This window comes from Schistosoma mansoni, chromosome 3, assembly GCF_000237925.1.
Source record: "Schistosoma mansoni strain Puerto Rico chromosome 3, complete genome".
Taxonomy (NCBI): domain Eukaryota; kingdom Metazoa; phylum Platyhelminthes; class Trematoda; order Strigeidida; family Schistosomatidae; genus Schistosoma; species Schistosoma mansoni.
Genome location: NC_031497.1, coordinates 23,981,579 through 24,002,945, shown reverse-complemented (window position 1 = coordinate 24,002,945; position 21,367 = coordinate 23,981,579). Strand labels below are relative to the sequence as shown.

Sequence of the window (21,367 nt, the reverse complement as noted above, 5' to 3'; positions counted from 1 at the left end):
CTTCAATTGACTCATGCTTTCTACTATGAATTATACAATAGGAAATATACATATCATATTGGTCCATAAATAGTTCTCAAAAATACCATTCATAATTCTTATTTGGATATAACAATTATCTAGTTCTGACATATTCAGTAGACTGACGAGTAAGATTATGTCAATAATGATTCAAAAGTTAGTGGAAAAACTTGATATTAGTGATCTTGTGTTCGGTATTTAGAAATGTGTCTCACATAAAAGCGGGATGAAAACTATACATTTCAAATTGTCAAATTCTAAGTCATTAACATCTGTATTCCGCAACGAACTACAATTCAAATCCATGTTACCTACTTATCCAGGCATCCCTAACACCATAGGATGCCGGCTCAGTGGTGTATCGGTTAAGTGCTCTGGCGCAAGACTGGTAGGTCCTGGGTTCGAATCTTGTGAGTGCGAGATCATGGATGCGCACTGTTGAGGAGTCCCACAATAGGACGAAACGGCCATCCAGTGCTTCCAAGTTTTCCATGGTGGTCTAGCTTTAATTGACTCACACTTTCAACTATGTTAATAAAAAAGGTCCAATAGTGTGGAAAATGGTAATCCTTTATGTAGCCGGGTTAGTTTGTTAGTTTTTTATGAAATGTGACCATATATTATTTCACGTATACCCTTAATTATTTGTTCAAAAGAGTTTTTTATCCACTGCCTTAAAATATATACGCAGATATGATTTTACTGTTCTTATGATTCATGCCTTGTTTAGTGATTTAAAAGAAAATCCATTACAATGTGATTGTCATATCCAACCATTTTTAAACGAGTTTATTATGACAAATCGTTTGGCAATACTTCAGAAATCTGGCGCAGTTTGTTCTTCATTGAGTACAGATCCAAGTTTGCATGGATATCCATTAAGTGAAAATGTCTATCAAACACTTCAATGTCCTCGTAAGTGATTCCGTTTACGGTTTTGTAACTGATTTATATAAGAAATTTTAGAAACTTGGTAGGTGTTCACATTTGTGTTATTGTAAACGAAATTGACTATTCAGTTAGTTGGTTATGTTTAGTGTTGGTTAGATGAACAGTTGTTCTAAATAGTATCAAACTAATATTGTTATCATATCATTTACTGAAAGTAAGTCATGGACATTGAAAATTATGATCAATGTGCAGTTACTGAAGGGTGTTTATGGTTAGTACGGGAATAATACTTGGAGTATGGAATATTTCCAACTATCGATTCTTGTTCTCTTGGACTAGTGGGTAACCAAGCTAATTACAAGATTTTAGTGACCTGAGATCTGACTTTAGGTTGATCGTTTGCTGCTTGTCATCGAAATGTACTTGTCGTTAATCCTCGTTTATAATCATCAAGTCGTGTTGGTGAGTAACGGAATTAAATAAGTCAAATACGGGAATGGATTTTTGTACACGTATATTTTTTGCAATCGTTGATTGGATAGCGATGCAAAACAAAATGTTGCACAATGGAGGTGATTGAACTAACTCGTTTTAACCAAGCGTAAATCGATATTTTTAATCGCACCAAAATTCATTACAGGCATATACTGAGTAGGGTAAATAATTAGCACACATGCAATCATATAACAAAAACAATCAGGATTAACAAGCAAATAAGTGACAGGGTAAAAATGTGTCTTGAGAAGAATGAGTAGATTAATCTGTCCAGAGGCTAGAATAACCTATGTGGGTTCGATATGGTACCAGCCGTTGCAAGATCCATTAACAAAGTGACTTTAGTTTTTCTTTACATACTGATAATTTTAGATGACTTTCATTGGAGCTAAAAAACAGCATCAATTTTCACTTTATTACACAGTTTGCTCAACTAAATTTATCAGGACCAGAGAGAACAAAGTTAAACGTAGTGCGATTGAGTGTTATTTACACATAAAACAGCTAAGGACAAAGGCACTCACGAAAGTGAAATGGATGCACCATTGAGTTATTTATTTGAGATCAGAAGGGGTTTTGTGAAGATTTCAGTATTTTCATTGTTGAAATCATGAGTCAATTGAAGCTAGATCACCATAGAAAACCTGGAAGCACTGGATGGCTGTCTCGTCCCATTATTCGACTTCTCAGAAGTGCGCATCCACGAACCCACACTCGCGATATTCGAACCGAGGACCTACCATTCTCGCGCCAGAGCACTTAACCGATTTTATTACTGAGCCGGTATCCGATGATGTTAATGTCTAACTTCAACCAATCCACAAAATTGAGCGACACATACACCAATGTCTATCAGTTAAGTGCTCTGGCGCGAGACTGGTAGATCCTGAGTTCGAATCTCGCGAGTGCGGGATCGTGGATGCTCACTGCTGAGAAGTTCAATAATAGGACGAAACGGCCGTCCAGCGCTTCCAGGTCTTCCTTGTTGATCTATCTTCAACTGACTCATGATTTCAATAGTTTATTTTTGTTTACGAGTTAAACTATTTTACTTACAGTCTAAGAATCTGTGGTTCGATTCCTATCAGACATTTATTTACATTTTTGATCAGTGATATATGTATACCTTAAAAGGAAAGTAGTTGTTCACAGTACTCAAAATATGGAATCCTAATTTTGAGATAATGTTACCGTTATTAATAAGGTGTTTATACTCGTTTAAAACTATAAATCACTTTAGTTACCAATCCATAAGACGAAATGATGTATCACCATAATTTATTAGATAAAACAAAACCGTCGACTGATATTTTAAAAGTTTAATTCCACTGACAGTTGCTTAACAGAAAGATTAGATGAAATTGAACAAAAAAACAACAACTGAAGAAATCCTAAGATATCAACTACAAACTAGCACTCTCTATGTTTATATATCATTATCCCCCCCATCCCTCAATTCGATACATTCTATATATTTGCTTCTATGCAGTTCAGAATGTTCTACATTATGGCCACATATTCAAAAAATTTATCTTCTTCACCTTTTAACAATTATGTTTATCCTAATATTTATGTTATTTTCTTGGAAACCCCTATCCAATACATTCAGATGATACACAAATAAACTTATATGGTACCCTAAAGGAATTCAGGTTTCTTACTTAAGAAAACATACACTTATAACAATTAGATGACAAGGTATCCATAGGTAAACATAAACAGGAGTCATTTTTAATATGTAAATAAATTTATAATTAGGGTACAACATTGAAATTTGAAAGTGATGTATATAACAAACAGAATGTGACTTTAAGCTATCCATAGGGTGATAAAGTTAAATAAGATTCAAGATGGTGGCCATTAAATAACCAATCATAGCCGATTTCTGATTCAATTCAGATTGGCAACATTGTGGCTTAATTACTTACTTAAGCCTGTTACCTCCAATCGAGCATAGGCCGCCGACCAACATTCTCCAACCCACAAGGGGGGTTTTGTGGAGATTTTAGTATTTAATAGTTAAGATCATGAGTCAATTGAAGCTAGAAGGATTGGTTGAGGTTAGACATTAACACCGTTGGATGCCAGCTCAGTGGTCTATCGGTTAAGGGCTCTGGCGCGAGACTGGTAGGTCCTGGGTTCGAATCTCGCGAGTGCGGGATCGTGGATGCGCACTGCTGAGGAGTCCCATAATGGGACGAAACGGCTGTCCAGTTCTCCAACCCACTCTGTCTTGGGCCTTCCTTTCTAATTCTATCCAATTTTTGTTCATTCATCTCATGTCTGTTTCCATTTCTCGGTGTAATTTGTTCTTTCGTCTTCCTCTTCCCATTCGGCCTTGAGGATTCCGGGTGAGGGCTTGTCTTGTAACGCAGTTGGGTGCTTTACTCAATCTGTGTCCTATCCACTTCCAGCGCATCTCCCTGGTTTATTCCTTCACTGGATGGAATCTGGTTTGTTCCCTCCCACAATAAAATGTTGCTGATAGTGTCTAGCCAACGGATCTGAAGTATTTTATGTAGTCAACTGTTAATAAACACCTGTATCTTCTGGATGATGACTTTCGTAGTTCTCCAGGTTTTCGTCCCATACAGTAGAACTGCCTTGACATTCGTATTGAAAATTCTGATCTTGGTGTTGGCTGACATTTGTTTTCAGTTCCAGAAGTTCTTCACTTGTAAATATGCTGCTCTTGCTTTACCGATCCGTGCCTTCGCATCTGCATCAGATCCACCGTGTTCATCGATGATGCTGCGCAGATATGTAAAGGTTTTCGAATCCTCCAAAGCTTCTCCGTCAAGTGTAATTCGATTGATACTTGCTGTGTTGTATCAAAGAATCTTGCTCTTCCCTTTGTGTATATTGAGACCTACTGCTGCCGAGGCTGCTGCTACAGTGGTTGTCTTCTCCTGCATTTGTTGTTGCGTGTCAACATTGGGGTGCGTTGTATAAATAGATGACATTATCAAGTGATTAATAGAACAAACTCCAGTAACGTATTCATCAAATATGTTTCACTATTTTCGTTCGTCAGAAAACATAAACTATATAAAGTAATCAGTTTGTTTTCTAGTTTACAGATAAATAAAAGTCAACATGTTGCGTAACCGTTTTGTGTATTACATTGAATGTAATCTGTATTTGAAAATATCTCTTACTCAAAAGGCTAATACATAGAAACATACAAACAGTAGCCGCTAATATCCATAGAGTTGAAATCCCCCAAACTAACAGCTTTTAGCAAACAAATGGAATCTTAAGTGTCTTGTTAGAATAAAATTAAGTGGATCCGGTGAGTCGTAGGCAGTTTTTAATATTTTCACTGTTGAAATCACGAGTCAATTGAAGCTAAACCACCATGGAAAACCTGGAAGCACTGGACGGCCGTTTCGTCCCATTATGGGACTCCTTAGTAGTGCGCATCGCCGATCCCGCACTCACGAGATTCGAACCCAGGACCTACCAGTCTCGCGCCAGAGCCCTTAACCGATAGACCACTGAGCCGGCATCCAACGGTGTTATTATCAGTTAGTCATTTAGTAACAATAAACTAAGGGATCATTATTGATCTTTAGTCAGATCTCTTTATTGATTAAACTTAATATGTAACTTTTAAGTTCGCTTTTGAAAAGTTTTATCCGAAGTTATGTTTTTAATATTTTCTTTTAGTTGACTCAGAAATGGTACAAAAACCTCCACAACAATGTATATCATTAATTAGATCTTCATGTGATGGAATTTGTGATTGTTCTATTGAAGGTGTTGCCAATTGTCAAAATCGTGGATTAAAATCTATACCAAATGATTTACCAAAAGATATCATGGAATTGTAAGTGGATTTTTACTATTATTATTATTATTATTATTTATCCCCCATTTACTGAATACGTTCATTTATCCAAATATTTATCTAACTGTTATAGGGGTTCACCTAATAAACACTATGTAGCTAGCGAACTCTTCAAAATCCAAAAGCTGAGAATATGTGTCTTGTTCTTTGTAGGGACTTTGTATCAGTATACACTCTGCATGGGTCTAATTTCAGATTCTCCTGGTCTATCAGCAAGGTTGATACATGTTAAATAAATGAATACAGTCGTTTAAGTCCTAGAGGTTGAGTAATCTGTGTCTTATCCGTAATGTATTTGTCAGTGTTCAGTTTTATGGAATCACAACCTAACTCTGCTTACAAATTTACATTATTCAATATTTATTCAGTTGCTTTCACTTCCAAATGGAAATCATATCTGAATAATACGAAGTTTCTTCGTAACCATTATAGTACTCAACATCGCCTTAACGTTCGCGTCAATACTGTCTTGTTCTTTTTCATGGATAGCTAACCTATGTGTTATAAATATAATCCTAGTTATTACAGTTAGTTAACATGATTTGTGCCAATCAGCTTTTCATCACTGTTCAAACTCATGTTTAAGACTTGTAAAAAAATGAGAACATTCCACTACTGTTTTGATATATATCAATAACTTAACCGAGGTTAGACGCAGCGTATTAGGGAATGATGGTAAATTAGTTGATGAGTTCATGAATATTCATCGACTGAGATGGTTGGGCCACGTGTTACGTATATCCGAACACCGATTACCACGACGCGCTATGCTGACTAGTATTGGCGATGGTTGGAAGAGAGTTAGGGGTGGCCAAACCAAAACGTGGCATCAGTCCTTGAATTCACAAACTTCTGATGTGAGCCATGTTGATAGATGCAGACTACTTGGTTGGGGTCCACGTGACTATCGTAACCAATGGTTGAAGACTCTGTGTGACATGTTTCAGAATCGATCATAATGGGGTAGGTGTATACACTCTTTATCTTTTCTTAAACCTTGAGATTAAAATTGCTTCATATCTGTCTTTCTTCCTGTACTATATTCTTATATACAACCTTTCCTTTATATATTACCACCACTAAATTAACTATTTCAATGAATCTGGTGTTCATCTTTTTGTGCTAATGAGGTTATGGCAACTGGGATCGATGCATATGTGTGCCTGGTCCTACGTTTTAGCTGACTGATTGATAACTTAACTGAATATTCTACTAATGACTAGACTAGACAAAATAGTTTTCTCATATCAGCACATGATGGAAAAAGTTAAAACAAATGACTGTTGATTTTATCATACCTCCCTACAATAATCATCCAAACATTTTAAGAACCAATTCAATCTAAAAATGAATGGTAAGGCTATTTGACATGAATATTATGTATAAGAAAGCATAATAACTAATAATTACTTTTCCATATTTTGTCTAAATCAAATAATATACTTCTTAATGTTTTAAATGATAATACTAATTTCGGGGGGTATCAACTGAAATCTAGTTACTAAGAGACTTATAAGTTTGTTTAGTTTTCACTTTTTATAGATCAATGTGAAATACATAAAAAAAAATTTAAACCAAGTTAATTTAACTTATAGTTGTTATGATTTTACGTCCGGCTTTTTATCACCTGATTTATTCATCAATCGGAATACGACTTGTCTAGTCTTAACACTGTGCCGAAAATATGACGTACGACCGGTATGAGTAGCCTAGCGTCCTTATTGGTCTCTTGTCCGCCTAATCCTTCCAATTGAGTCCAGAACATCAATAACAGCTTCTGTTATATGAATCATTTATTTCAAGCATACTCGGTTTATACACCAGATAGACAGACCACATCACTTCATAAAATAGAAAATAATATTTGCACAAGATCAATCCAAATGTGGCTGTGAACGTGGGAGACAATAATCAATCAACTGAGTATAATTTAGGAACAGTAATTCGTATAATAATAATAATCCATAGGTCAAAATCAAGCTTGTAATAAGAGGAATAAAGATACATACAATCTAATCACTAAATAGTTATACAATAGAATTGTATATAAAGAATAATGGTCGATTACTATATCCCGGAGGTTACCCGTTCTTATGTGTCCGCTAGGATATAACAATAGTAAATATATTCATCATGACGTAATACTACTTTGATCATATAGCATAATAGTATTATACCATGTAACAGTAATATAGGATAATAAAAGTAGTAGTATTTGGAGTAAAATCTCAGCATTTATTTATTTATTTATTTAAACATATAAATATTGGTACGAAGGGGCACCAGATACATATGCGCCACACAAATCTCATTTGATTTGTGTGAGGGCTGCAATACTGCATAGGTGACCAAACTGAAGCAGGTAGTTTTCTTAGGGAGCCTTCGACCTAAAGATCTGATCCACAAGGCAGTGGAGCATCGTAAGGAGATTCAGTCTCATGGTAGGCAGTGACCGACGGTTGATCCATACGCCATTTGTTCCCTCAGGATACTGGAGCCCATGTGCACCATTTGTTTGGAATGAGGGTTTTCCAACTACCCTAGGTGAACTTTGCGTGTCCACCAATCCGGTCAAACCGCCGGACATTCGCTTTTCGTCCTCTCAATTTTGTAAACAACACCCGTGGTGCGAGAAGGCAGTGAATAGAATTTCCCTAGCAGAGGATATATACACGTATCGTGTGAGAGCGTTTCGAGAGAGAGTGGGCAGGCCCTCCCTACTCTCAACCGTACCATGGCATTTGGGCGCCAATCTCAACAATTACGAACTAAAAAATATATAGAAGAATTTCCTAAGATATATCATTTGAAATTTAAACCTTAAGTAAATACTATTCAAAGTAATCATATCTAAAGCTTTTAAAAATAAGTTGCCTTTTTGACAAGTTGATTATTCCTTTCTATTTTGATTAGTTATGAAATAATCAACTATATAGTTAAGTGATATAAAACTGAGTTATATGAACAAACCATTAGTTGCTATGCTAGTTCGTTGTTGATTCTGTAATTTATCATTTCATTTAGATAAAATCTATAACTGAATTCATATTTAGGTCAAATACTTCAATTATCTTGAATGAAATTTCTTTGAAACAACTGTTAGCTTTTCTTGACATTATTCATTAAGATATGATGAATAAGCTTACAAATAACAATGGGTATAATGATTAAGAAATGATTTCATTCTTAGTATAACAAGTAGATTTATTGAATTAGACTATTAGTTTGATAGATGTGTCGCTTAATTTCGTGGATTGGTTGAAGTTAGACTATAACACCGTTGAATGTCGACCGGCTAAGTGGTCTAGAGGTTAAGTGCTCGCACGCGAAACTGATATGTCATGGTTTCGAATCTCGCGAGTCGGGATCGTGGATGCACACTGCTGAGGAGTCCTACAATAAGACGAAACGGCCATCCAGTGCTTCCAGGTTTTCCATGATGGTCTAGTTTCATTGACTCATGATCCAACTACTGATATTAGTTTGTAGTTATACATTTCTATGAAATTAAAACAACAACAACTATATTCATTTAGCTTGTCTACTATCCATACAGTAAGCAACTAACAAATAACTTGTTTTTTTTCGTAGTTGAAATCATGAGTCAATTGAAGCTAAACTACCATAGAAAACCTGGAAGCACCGGACGGCCGTTTTGTCTTATTGTGGGGCTCCTCAGCAGTGCGCATCCACGATCCCGTCTCGCGAGATTCGAAACCAGGACATATCAGTTTCGCGTGCGAGCACTTAACCTCTAGACTACTGAGCCAGCCGTCATCCGATAGTGTTAATGTCTAACTTCAACCAATCCACGAAATTGAACAACCACTCACTAATGTTTTCATAATGAATTATTTCTAATAAATTAAAAACTCTACCGTTTAAAGTCTTAAACGAATTCGATAAACTGTAATAGATCACTGATTAAAATTGAATTATACTGAAATTAATCATCCAAATAAAAAGTAGTTTTTTATATATAGTTGAAATCATGAGTCGATTGAAGCTAGACCACCGTGGAAAACCAGGAAGTACTGGACGGCCGTTTCGTCCTATTATAGGACTTCTCAGCAGCGCGAATCCACGAACCCGCCTCACGAGATTCGAACCCAGGATCTACCAAGTTTTTTAAGTAGTTTAGCAACTCATAAAACTTTTAACCTTTTACTTATCAGTAGTTCTTAAACAAAAAGATATTTACTGAAATATGAAGAACTGCCTTTATTAACAACGGTCAAAAGTAGTCTGTTATGTTGATAATGAAAATGATTTTATCTTTTTTAGTTCTATGGATAAAAAACCATAATTCTAACATCGAAGTATTACTATATTCATTATATTATATATTTACTGTTATATCTTGTGCCCGCCTATTAGAGAGCAGTGATTTATCGATCAGATCAATGACACTCAAAACCCGTACGAGTAGTCTAGAGTACTTGTCGGTCTTGCTTTCTGTCTAGCCCAGCCAGTTAAGTCGAGAACACCAATAACAGCCTCTGCAGTATAAATCATTATATTTTGAAACATGCTTGGTTTGTATACCAACCAGATAGACCACATCGTACCATAGAATAGAAAATAATATTTATACATGATTTGGCTAAATGTGGCTGTGAATAAAGGAGATAATAATTGATAGACTGGGGATAACTCAAGAATGGTAAATCGTATAGTAATAGTTCATATATCAAAATAAAGCTTATAATAAGAGGGACACGATAATGTATAGTTAAGTCACTTAGTAATTATATAATACAAAATATACATATCACATTGGTCCATAAATAGTTCTCAGCAGTTACCATTCATAATTCTCTTCAGAATATAACATTAACCATATTCATTTGTTTATCTACAATTAAAACGGGATTACTAAAGATCAATTTTTCTTAATTACTACCCCTTAGTAACAGTAAATTGAAATAAACTATTCAATGATTCAATGTCATACTAATCTAGAAAAAAAAGTTTATATTTTGACAACCAAAATTTATGAATTCTATGCATCTTTCATTTTAGAAATCTGGATCATAATGAACTGATATCTCTACCATTAGATTCATTTATCCATTATAAAAATCTAAGAAAAATGTAAGTTTCATAATGTATCTATATATATACATGATCAAATGAATGGTATACATAAATCATTACTATAATGTACTTGTATATTGACTAGGTAACGTTTATGTTTATTCTGAAGGTATATATGTATATTAGATAATATACATAAATCTAATTTGGTAGAAGGCTATAACTGTACTATTGTTACTAATTATAAATCAGCTTTAGAATTTTCACAGTCCAGTAGACTACTGCCGAAGTGTTTGTAGAGCATTATGTATTACTTCCTTCCTTACTAACCTACTTACCTGCTTACCTACTTACTTACTTACTTACTTACTTACTTATTTACTTACTTACTTACGCCTGTTACTCCAAATGGAGCATAGGCCGCCGACCAGCATTCTCCAACCCATTCACTCTGTCCTGGGCCTTGCTTTCTAGTTCTATCCATCTTTTGTTCGTTTTTCTCATATCTGTCTCAATTTCTCGGCGTAATGTGTTCTTTGGTCTTCCTCTTCTTCTTTGGTCTTGAGGATTCCAAATGAGGGTTTGTGTTGTGAAGCAGTTGGGTGATTTCCTCAATGTGTGAGAATTATGTATTACTGAAATTTATTTTCATTTGCTTAAATAGCTTATTATGAACTGAAATTATTTATATCATTGTTAATAGATTTCTATCCTACTATTTACTATTCATTTTGTTGATGTGTTTTGTTAAACTTTAATTCAATGTAAATAAGAATAGATTTTCAGATCAGTTGGTAATGATACTTACTTACATACCTACTTACTCCTATTACCCCTCGTGAAGGAGCATAGGCTGCTCACTAGCATTCTCGATCATACTCTGTCCTGGGTAATCTTTTCTAGTTGTTTCCAGTTTCTATTAAACCTTTTCCTGTCTGCTATCAATTCTCAGCATAGTATGTTCTTTGGCCTTCTTCTTTTCCGTTTCCTTTCAGGATTCCAAGTTAGCACTTGCTTCGTGATGCAGTTTCATGATTCTCGTAACGTATTTCCTATCCACTTCCAACGTCTTTTTCTAATTTCCTCTCCAGATGGGAGTTTGTTTGCTCTCTCTCACAGTAGGTTGTTGCTGATTGTATCCGGCTAACAGACATCGAGCATCTTGTATAGACAATTGTTTATAAATACTTGTTCTATTTTAATGATGGTTGTAGTAGTTCTCCAATTTTCAGCCCCATACAATAGAACTGTCTTGACGTTCATATTGAAGTTTGTGACTTTGATGTTGGTGAACAGTTGTTTTTCAATTGTAGAAATACTGCCATTTCTTTGCCAATTCTTACCTTTGCCTATCCATCTGATACTCCTTGTTCATCGAATAAATTGAGCATTGGGTAGATTGTTATAAATAAAGTAATATATTTGTAATATCCCAATTAGATTTCGTGACGTTTCGTGACTTAGTGTAAGCTACTTCTTCAAAGAATAAATAACCAAATTAGAATTAATCCAAGTTTAAATAGTAACAACGGAACAATAAGAATATTATGTTTAATTTTTTCGAAATTATCCAAATTATCATTCTTTAATCTTTATAAAAATATATAAACAATAAATTCACTTGGTATTGTTTGTTTGAATCTTCTGATTCATCTTTAGGACTGCAACTGGTCAGTTTCTTATTGGCATGTGTGCATAATGTGCGTATCGCCTCTATATGACCTTAATTCAAAAGCATTATAAGCAAACATAAATAGTGGCTAGCAGTGTAATTCAGGACGTACATTTCGTCCTATTTAGGACTTGTTAGCTGGAATGAATATCAACTCTGAGATGCAAGTACATCCAGCTGACTAGTCCTGAATAGGACGAAACGCGCATCTTGGATTCCACTGTTAGCCACTATCCATCTTTGCTTATATGACCAATGTTCATGTTCACTTCAAATATTTTCATTGTCCAAACACCTCATGTTTTAAATTCTTTATTTAGAAAAAAAAATAGTCTAATTCATCTTTCTAACATTCTTCAAAATCATTTTCAATGTAGATATTTTATAATCAGAATAAAGTTTATCTCATATATACAAATTAGATACAGTCATTATTATTTACACTTCTTGTACTATATTGTAGTGTTTTAGACAATAATCGGATATCATATATTCATCCACAAGCATTCAACAATCTTCATGAACTTTCATCATTGTAAGTTATATTTAATGTTTATTTATTTGATGCTAACAATATAATTAACCATAAACTTATATTAGGAACTAAAGTTAGCTGAAGAATCATTGAAATTCTATGAGAAGACACTGTATACGTCTTCGATTGAAAATTAAAACCAAATTAACATTCAATAGTAACTTTTCTATGATTCATGTCAATAACTTTCTGGTATATCTAAACTTAAAGATAACTTTAAGCCATTGAATCAGAACTCAGTGGTTTTAACTTGTTTTTTTGTTTTCAGAATGAGGTTTTGTAGAGATTTTAGTAATTTTATATAGTTGAGATCATGAGTCAATTGGAGCTAGAAAACCATAGAAAACCCGGAAGCATTGGACGGCCGTTTCGTTTTATCGTAGGACTCCTCAGCAGTGGGCATCCATGATCTCACCTCGTGAGATTCGAACCCAGGGCGTATCAGTCTCGTGCGCGAGCACTTAACCGATAGACCACTGAGACGGCATCAACTCACTGAAGACATTAGTGAATGGTTGCTCAATTTCATGGATTAGTTGAAGCTAGACATTAACACTGTTGGATGCCGGTCGGCTCAGTGGTCTAGGGGTTAAGTGCTCGCGCGCGAGACTGATAGGTCCTGGGTTCGAATCTTACGAGGTGGGATCTTGGATGCACACTGATAAGGTGTCCTACAATAGAACGAAAAGGCCATGCAGTGCTTCCATGTTATCTTTAAATTAAATCCGCTTTGCTTTTATCAGTGAATGTTTATTTATTCAATGAAGAAAAAAAAATGTTTTTCATTATCTAATCAACAGGTTACTAGGTTAAGTCAGTCATTAAAATATATATATATATGCGGAAGATTAAATCAAACAGAAATTATGATAATAGACAATTTACTTCAACATATAAAGATATAAAAAAAAAAGACTGACGCCATTTAATGTAGAAATATTATGTAATCAAGAAAATTTATGTAACCAGAAAGAAAAGACTTTCATTGAAGGAATCATTGAATATGCACCGCATGGATACACATTTATTGCTTAATATTATAGATATTTTTGTCCCTCCATAACTTATTCAGATAAAAAACAAAACAAAAAAAAATTCAGTTTTACTTCAGAAAACCGACTATAGAACTGTCATGTTTAGAATTTGGAACGATGTTTATTTTTGTGTTTCCCTCTTATTTTAAAGTTAGTTGATTATTTATTTATTTATTTAAACACATAAACATTGGTACAAGGGGGGCACCGGATATATATACGCCACACAAATATCATTTGATTTGTATGAGGACTGTGATACTGCCCAGGTGCCCAAACCGAAACAGGTAGTTTTCTTAGGGGGCTACACCCGGAGCCCTTGTACTAAAGGTCTGTTCCACAATGTAGTGGAGCATTGTAAGGAGATGCAGTCCCATGGAAGCCGGTCACCAACGATTGATTCATACGCCATTTGTTCCCTCAGGATATTGGAGACCACGTGCACCATTGGTTTGGAATGAGGGTTTTCCAACTCCCCTAGGTGAATGCACCGTGTCCACCAACCCGGTTAAAGTGCCGGACATTCGCTTTTCGTCCTCTCAATTTCTTAAACAACAGTAATGCCATGAGAAGGTAGTGAGTAGGACTTCCCTGACAGAGGTTATATACGCTTGGCCATATGAGAGCATTTGTAGAGGGAGAACGAACTCTCCCCACCCTCGACCGTACCAGGGCATTTGGGGGCGATAAAATATACTGCATCTAAATGATTTGATATTTGTTGATATAACTAATCAACTACTAAGTAGATAAATTATTCCGGCGACATGGTTGCTTTTTTTTAGTAATTTTGATGATACTGAATAAGATTTTCGAACTGATATAGACAACAGACTAATAAAGTCTTACCTAAGATCCACGTTTTAATAAATAATAACGGTGAAAAAAGATGTTTTTTTTATGGATAAAGGTTATGGTAAGGTTGATGTAAGTTGATGCAATTTATGAGATTTCTTGAGAGTGATTTTTAACTTTTTTTTTCAATTTTAACAGGTACATGAGCTCAAATGAACTAGGGTTACTTCCATCAAGAATATTTTCTCAACTAACGAATCTGAAAATACTGTAAGTTGATTCAACAATAAACCTCTTTATCAGAAGGAGGTTTTGTGGAGATTTTAGTAATTTTATATAGTTGAGATCATGAATCAATTGAAGCTAGATCACCACTGCTGAGGAGTACCACAATAGGACGAAGTGGCCGTCCATTGCTTTCAGGTTTTCCATGGTTGTCTAGCTTCAATTGACTCATGATATCAACTATATAAAATAACCTCTTTCTTAATTTATTGTCGAAAGTAGAAATGGAGACTGATTACTAGTACTCTTATCTCCGACCTAGAGTATGTGGTAAGATATTATGGGAAATAGCTAAATTAAGTTATATTTGTTAAGTTTATCCACTTTCTACATTTTAATTATTCAGAGGTATGCTTCAGAAAGTAACACTTTATTCATCCAAATTCGCAAGTGTTACTTACCTACTTAAAGATTTCGAGATTCTACTTAAAAACTGGCCTTCTTGAACATTTGACTACTTCACTTATACTAGGATTTCCAGTAAATATGATGGTTTGATGAATAATGAAAACATGTCAAAATACAAAAGATTCATTCAGCTACAAGATTTTTCACCTATTCATGATGCAGGTACAATTAACGTTTTACTGTCAACAACCAGTTATACACTGAAGCTATCTAATTTTGATTACTTAATGAATACAAGGCTAGTGGAGTGATGGATTTTATTCGGTTGGGATTACTGCAAAAACATTGAAGCTATATACACTGAAGCTATCTAATTTTGATTACTTAATGAATACAAGGCTAGTGGAGTGATAGATTTTATTCGGTTGGGATTACTGCAAAAACGTGTTACGTAGGCTTAGGTACGGTCTGTTTCTTTGTTTGTTTTTTAACGTATAGATATGTAAAATGTGCATGAGAATAAAAAGCAATCCATAAACTAACATACTTGTTGTTTTAATGACTATCAGTAGTCCAGCCATGATCAACAAAGAGTCTGGAACAGTTGCACTATATCCCAAGCTCTTGCACAAATAACAACAATGAGATAAAATCGATTCAATACCAATGAGAAGAATTAAACAGTAGAGAATACGGGTTAAGAAATGAATATATATATGGTCTTGTACATATTTAGCAGCCTCAGCAGAAGTAGGTCTCAATATAAACAAACAGAAAAACAAGACTCTCCGATACAATACAGCATACACTAATCGAATTACACTTGACGGAGAAGCTTTGAAGGAAGTGAAAAACTTTACATATCTGCGCAGCATCATCGATGAACACGGTGGATCTGATGCAGATGCGAAGGCACGGATCGGCAAAGCAAGAGCAGCATATTTACAACCAAAGAACATCTGAAACTCAAAACAAATGCCAACCAACATCAAGATCAGAATTTTCAAAACAAATCTCAAGACAGTTCAACGGTATGGGGCGGAAACTTGGAGAACTACAAAAGCCATCATCCAGAAGATACAAGTGTTTATCAACAGTTGCCTACGCAACATACTTCGCATCCGTTGACCAGAAACTATCAGCAACATTCTACTGTGGGAGAGAACAAACCAGATTCCATCTAGTGGGGGAAGAAATCAGGAAGAAGCGCTGGGAGTGAATAGGACACATATTGAGTAAAGCACCCAACTGCGTCACAAGACAAGCCCTCATTTGGGACCCTCAAGGCCAAAGGAGAAGGGGAAGACCAGAGAAGGCATTACGCCAAGAAATGGAGGCAGACATGAGATGAATCAACAAAAATTAGATAGAACTCTAACAGAAGGCACAGAACATAGTGGGTTGTAGAATGCTGGTCGGCGGCCTATGCTCCATTGGGAGTAACAGGCGTAAGTAAGTAAGTATGTTTTGTACATATTTAACAATGAAATCCTTGATAAGACATTACTTCTCTGAACGACATTCTTAATTTCTAGTACCTAATAGTTTAATTAAAACACAGCTTTGTCAGAAAGAAATAATCCTTAATACAACAAATTACATATTTGAATACTGTCTTGATGATAAACATTAACATTATGAATTCCACGAATAGCACTTTTCCATCGTTATTTATTTTTATAGACGTTTATTGTTTCTTTCATGTTCAACTGATTATTTACTTACAATTTTAGATATTTGCATCGAAATAAAATTTCTTGCATACATCGAGGATCTTTCGCAGGTCTGGAGCATTTACAAATCTTGTATGTTGATTCTGAAGTTTAACTTGTTTATAAACCATCTTGAGAATATTTTTTTTTTAAAGTAAAAAACGACTTGATTGAATTTAGAATTCCTAAAGTATCATTCATGTCAACATTTTGCGCATTTTGTTGACCATCTTTTTCTGTTTGATTTAATCATATCATAGTTGAAATCATGAATCAATTTAAGCTAGACCACTATGGAAAACCTGGAAGTACTGGACGGCTGTTTCGTCCCTTCTGATATTCATCAACATATACTCATTAGTGATTGGCTTCAAGAGGTGTTTCCTAGAGTTCTAGTGAGAAGCAGTGATCAGTGGAGTTCAACCAGGTCCATTGTGAGATAGTAACTTACTGAAGACAATGGTGGATGTGTCGCTCAAATTCGTGGATTAGTTAATGTTAGACATTAACACCATTGGATGCTGACCGGCTCAGTGATCTAGTGGTTAAGCGCTCGAGTGTGAGAGTGGTAGATCTTAGGTTCGAATCTCCTGACGTGAGATCGTGAATGCGCACTGCTGAGGAGCCCCACAATAAGACGAAACGGCCGTCTAATGTTTTCAGGTTTTCCATGGTGGTCTAGCCTCAATTGATTCATCGTCCCAACTAAATACAAACTATAAAGAAACTAATTTTTTTTAAATTTCCTCATGTTTTACTATAAAATATTTAAGTATTCAGAACTTATTCTCGTATGTTATTTAATAAATCTTTTTTTAATTTTAGACATTTATCAAATAATCGTATACAGACATTCCCAAGAAATAGTTTTGAGGATCTACGTCGATTGAAGTACTTGTAAGTTATGGAATTTTCTTTGAATATAAAGTCTGTTTGTTTGTTTTCTCTAAAGACTAATTTTGTATGTAAACATGGAAATAGTGAATATGTAATTTTAAACAGTTGAATAGTTTATACATTTAAATGAAGTTACCTTTTTCTCACATATTTTTAATAGATAAGTAATATCAGAAGGGGGTTTTGTGGAGACTTTAGTAATTTCAATAGTTGAGATCATAAGTGAATTGAAGCTAGACCACCATGGAAAACCTGGAAGCACTGGACGTCCGTTTCATCCTATTCTAGGACTACTCAGCAGTGCGCATTCACGATTCCGCTTCACGGGATTCGAACCCAGGATCCGTCAGTCTCGCAGGCGAACACCCAACCTCTACACCACTGAGTCGTCATCGAACTGTGTTAATATCTAACTTCAATCAATTCAGCGCTGCCGGGTTTCCTATGGTGGTCTAGCTTCAACTGACTCATGATTTCAACTATAAGATAAGTAATAATTGTATGTAAACTCAGCTAAATTTATTTAATAAACTGTGATTATTATATTCTTCACTAAACGATACTAAGTTATTAACTTAATATTTAATTATACCATTAATACACGTTATAAAACAAATTTTACTCTACTGAATGAATTATTTATCTATTTTCCATTGGATAAGAATGTACTCAGTATTCATGGAAATCAAGATTAGTAAATTTGAAACAGATTAAAACTCTAAATTCACTTAGTATTGTTTGCTATCAGGACTCAGTAAGTGAGTGGATAATGAGATAGTGTTTGAAGCGAAATGTACTGGATTCGAGTCACGGAGTGAACATCAACTCTGAGATGTAGGTACATCCAGCTGACGAGTCCCAAATAGGACAAAATGCGTGTCCTGTATTCCACTGTTAGCCACTATCCATCTTTGCTTAGATTAAAACACTATTTTATCGTAAAACGTTGTTTATGTTATGTTTTATCTCATTGTTGTATGTTTTATACCACGAAGATACCATCAATTCTGTAATTGTTTAGTCGTAATACATTGTTTTAGTTGTAAATGAATCAGCACGAATACAGAAGGTTCGTCAATATGCGTTATTTATGGCGTAGACGAGATATCCGTCTAGCAACCAGAGGACGGATTTACTGTGCAGCAGTTCGTTCCATCCCACTTTATGGCTGTGAAACACGGCCGATAAGAGTAGAGGATATTCGTAGGCTGCTAGTATTCGATCATAGGTGTCTTCGAAACATTGTTCGTATATCCTGGGACCATCCAGTAAGTAATGCAGTTGTTAGGAAACGGCTACTAGGTAAGAATGGCAAATCGATTGATGAAGTAGTGAAACTTCATCAGTTGAGATGGCTGGGACACGTGTTACGTATGCCCAACCACCAACTGCCCCAACGTGCAATGTTTTATGGTGTAGTAGGTTGGAAGAAAGTTAGGGGCGGTCAGACCAAAATGTGGCACAAATCCATGAAGTCACTGACAAGTGGACTGAACCATGTTGGTAGGTGTAGACTACCTGTTTGGCATGAGCGAGATGATAGCAATCGATGGTTAGAGACCTTGAATGACATGGCTCAAAATCGTTTGCAATGGCGAAGGTGCATCCACTCTTTATGTTCTGCTAAATTCTAATCTTCTGAATTCTTCATGTCTCTATCTTTTTTCTCTTTTCGAATTTATTTCATTGGTTTATACTCCTTGAATAACATCTTTAAACTCTAATCTTTCCCTATGATGGTCTAGTTTTAATCGACTAATGAATTCAATTATTTCGACAACTGGATCTCTGTGTTAATGTGGTATGGCAACTCGAACTGATGTGAGTACGTACGAAGTTCTACGTTGTGACTGACTGACTGATGGCATTATAATCATTATCGCATATGAATAAGTTATTTACGATGTCAAATAGTGTTTGTAATAAATCATGTTGACTTTTCACGTATTTGAATATAAAATTCATATTTTATTTTCTCATTTTTTTCTTAACAATAAAGATATTTAGTTCATAATCCACTTATATGCGACTGTCAATTAGCAGCTTGGTTACCAGTTTTTCTGATTGAAAAAGAAGCTGGTGGTACACAATGGGTTAGATGTGCGGAACCATTAAATGTTCAAGGTCATCATGTACGAGAATTATTACCTCATATATTAGATTGTCCAAGTAAGTATTTTCTTGGTTAGAAAATTTTACTTAATAATCAGGTTTTTTGGAGATTTCAGTATTTTTCATAGTTGAAATCACCACAAAACCCTTTCTGATTATAGTCATATGCTCACTAGTGACTGACTTAAAGATACATGTCCTGGAGTTCTTGTTAGAAGCAGTGACAAGTGGAGTTCAACCAGGTCTGCTGTGAGATATCAACTCACTGAAGACAATTGGTGAACGGTTGCTTAAACAGCGTGGATTGGTTGAAGTTAGATATTAACATCATGAGATGCCGGCTCAGTGGTCTATCGGTTAAGTGCTCTGGCGCGAGACCGATGGGTCCTGGGTTTGAATCTCGTGAGGCGAGATCGTGGATGCGCACTGCTGAGGAGTCCCATAATAGGACGAAACGGCCGTCCAGTGCTTCCAGGTTTTCCATGGTGGTCTATCTTCAATTGACTCATGATTTCAACTATGAAAAATTTGCGTAATAAATTATTCAAACGGAAATTACTTTTTAATTACAAAAATAGAGATCCAGTGAAGATGGAAAGTATTCTAATAAAACAGATTCAATAATTTTGTATTCAGATCTTCCATTACTCATTTCCAGATTTATCTGTTTGATAGGATCCGCCTAGTTACAAAAGTTTACTTTTGTCGGAACTTATTCTTCCTGTTAAAAGTAAAGTTAATGAACATTAGAAGCAACAATATAAGCTGAGAGATCGATAAAGGTAGTTAACAAAATATTCTGTTTAAAACCTCCATTCGAAAATAATGATGAAAAAGAAAGATAAATTGTTTTGAATGACATATCTAAATTGTATGTATGAGAAGCTTATAAGGTTTTAGAATATTTTTACAAAACCATTTTACTGCTGACAAAAAAAGATATGAGTCTCAATTTTTCGCATTTATCATTAGCTGAGTGGATAAAGCAATGGATTTTGAAGCGAATAGTACTAGGTTCGAGTCCCATAGTGAATATCAAATCTGAGATGCAGGTAGATCTAGGTGATGAGTCCGAAATAAGACGAAACGCTCGGCCTGGTTTCCACTGCTAGCCACTATCCAACTTTACTTATAATGCTTGTGAATTAAGGCTATATTGAGATAATATGCACAGTATGCATATATATTAATAAGAGATTGGTCAATTGCAGTCCTGAATATCAAGTGAATTTATACCAGGACTAGGTTTCAAAACAAGACATAATTTTTTAACACTTATTTTAATTAGTTATATACTATTTATTCATAGACCTTTCCAAATTATTCGTTGTCAAACTACTCCATTTCTAGTTTATTCATGTTTAGATGAAAAGTACAGTAGCTGATCAAATTTTGTAATAAAATGTTACCATAACTAGATGCATACTAACTTACTTATGCCTGTTACCCGTCATTGAGGAGAATAGGCCACCCACCAGTATTCTCCATTCAACCATGTCCTGGGCAATCCTTTCCAATTCTTTTCACTTGTTATTCATCCTTTTCATAACTGTTTCAATCTCCCGTCGTAATGTGTTCTTTGGCTTTCCTCTTTTCCGCTTCCCTTCCGGATTCCAAGTTAGGGCTTTCTTCGTGATGCAGTTGGTTTCCTTAATGTATGTTCGATCCACTCCCAACGTCTTT

The 21,367-nt window shown here is 35.1% G+C and overlaps 1 protein-coding gene and 1 non-coding gene across 2 annotated transcripts in view; both read left to right on the top strand.

Annotated features, from left to right (window-relative positions):
- Positions 1-21,367, top strand: part of Smp_132540 (axon guidance protein) — a gene marked incomplete at both ends in the record, with an annotated part of 88,155 nt that overhangs the window by 4,283 nt on the left and 62,505 nt on the right. Inside the window, 3 exons of the mRNA XM_018799728.1 lie at positions 678-936; positions 12,438-12,501; positions 19,572-19,741. Coding sequence (XP_018651488.1) covers positions 678-936; positions 12,438-12,501; positions 19,572-19,741 — 493 coding nt within the window. The remainder of the gene's footprint in view (positions 1-677; positions 937-12,437; positions 12,502-19,571; positions 19,742-21,367) is intronic.
- Smp_tRNA_00849_Pseudo_TTG.1.1 lies at positions 20,645-20,718 on the top strand. Its single transcript has one exon. It is a non-coding gene (tRNA).